Consider the following 1103-nt stretch of genomic DNA (forward strand, 5'->3'; position numbering starts at 1 on the left):
CCCCCCCCCCCCCCCCCCCCCAAAACCCCCAACTCTCCCTGTGATGTACAAGAAAGGGGCTTGCACTTTGCCAGTGTTTGCGCAACCCACAAACAAATATTGGACAGATCAACTAAAGCCATTGAGGGGGCCCTGAGGAAAACGTTAGTGAGCAGTAGGAGAGTGAGAGAGAAGGGAAATAGATGAAACACAGGGGGTCCCAAACACATCGGCACCTTAGGAGCGATCTCGGCACCCTTGCCCCCACTTCACCCCACACCCCCCCGGCCTCCCATCCCATCTTTACCGTTGTCATGGTTGTGTCATCGTTCCTAGGAGTGAGTCCCTCAAAGACTCGCAGGCTGTAGAAGCCAACGACAGAGGACACCATCAAGTAGCTGTTGAGCAAATCAATCAAGGACCAAAAACACTTCTCCGCTGGTAGCAAAGCCGCTTCATTGAGTCGCCCTCTTAAGTATTCCTAATCTGCACCTTTTCAGCTACCATAAAAGGTGACGAAACAGCACAACATGTCTTCCGGAAGGTGTCCGGCTGAACTATGTCCTGGGTAAACAAAGCTGGCTTGACAATGTTGCTCTTGGCCATGAAGCATGCTACTTTGGCCACAAACAATGGAGGGGGGGGGGGGGGGTCACTTAAAGGATACAACATGAGGATGATCTCCAGCACCGCCTGAGCCAAGCCAAACGTGGACAGAGAGGTGTTCCCAATGCCTCGGTCCTGGAAGATGAAGACACAGACGGAAGACGGGGTTACTCAGTGCCCTCAAACACCGATCTCAAATAAACACATCACAAATAAAAACAGAAAATGGGAAACGACGGCACTGCAGGCCGTTGCACGCACACACACACACACACCCAGACACACGCACATGCAATTACAGAAATCCTGCAAAGTTAGTATGCGGTGCATGAAGAATTTCCCCACTTGAGAAGGACAGAATCAAATTGGCTAAGTAATGAATGGAACAAGATGAAAGAGGCTCTTTTCAAATCACTGTCGATCATACAGTATGTGAACAGGTGTCCAAACAAAAAACGGCACATTGCTTAAGAAGAGTGTACAGGCTAAAGCAAGCTAAAAACATGAAAACAACAAAA

General features: G+C 49.4%; 2 protein-coding genes across 2 annotated transcripts in view; one reads left to right on the top strand and one right to left on the bottom strand.

Moving 5' to 3' along the window:
- Positions 1–1103, top strand: part of rnf32 (ring finger protein 32) — a 27002-nt gene that overhangs the window by 13509 nt on the left and 12390 nt on the right. The gene's annotated exons all lie outside the window — the stretch shown is intronic.
- Positions 1–1103, bottom strand: part of lmbr1 (limb development membrane protein 1) — a 27896-nt gene that overhangs the window by 4660 nt on the left and 22133 nt on the right. Inside the window, exons 13-14 of the mRNA XM_031849909.1 lie at positions 647–720; positions 287–377 (exon numbers count right to left, since the gene is read on the bottom strand). Coding sequence (XP_031705769.1) covers positions 287–377; positions 647–720 — 165 coding nt within the window. The remainder of the gene's footprint in view (positions 1–286; positions 378–646; positions 721–1103) is intronic.

Source organism: Anarrhichthys ocellatus, unplaced genomic scaffold (genome assembly GCF_004355925.1).
Source record: "Anarrhichthys ocellatus isolate YVR2014 unplaced genomic scaffold, GSC_Weel_1.0 scaffold10, whole genome shotgun sequence".
In the NCBI taxonomy this organism is placed as follows: Eukaryota; Metazoa; Chordata; class Actinopteri; order Perciformes; family Anarhichadidae; genus Anarrhichthys; species Anarrhichthys ocellatus.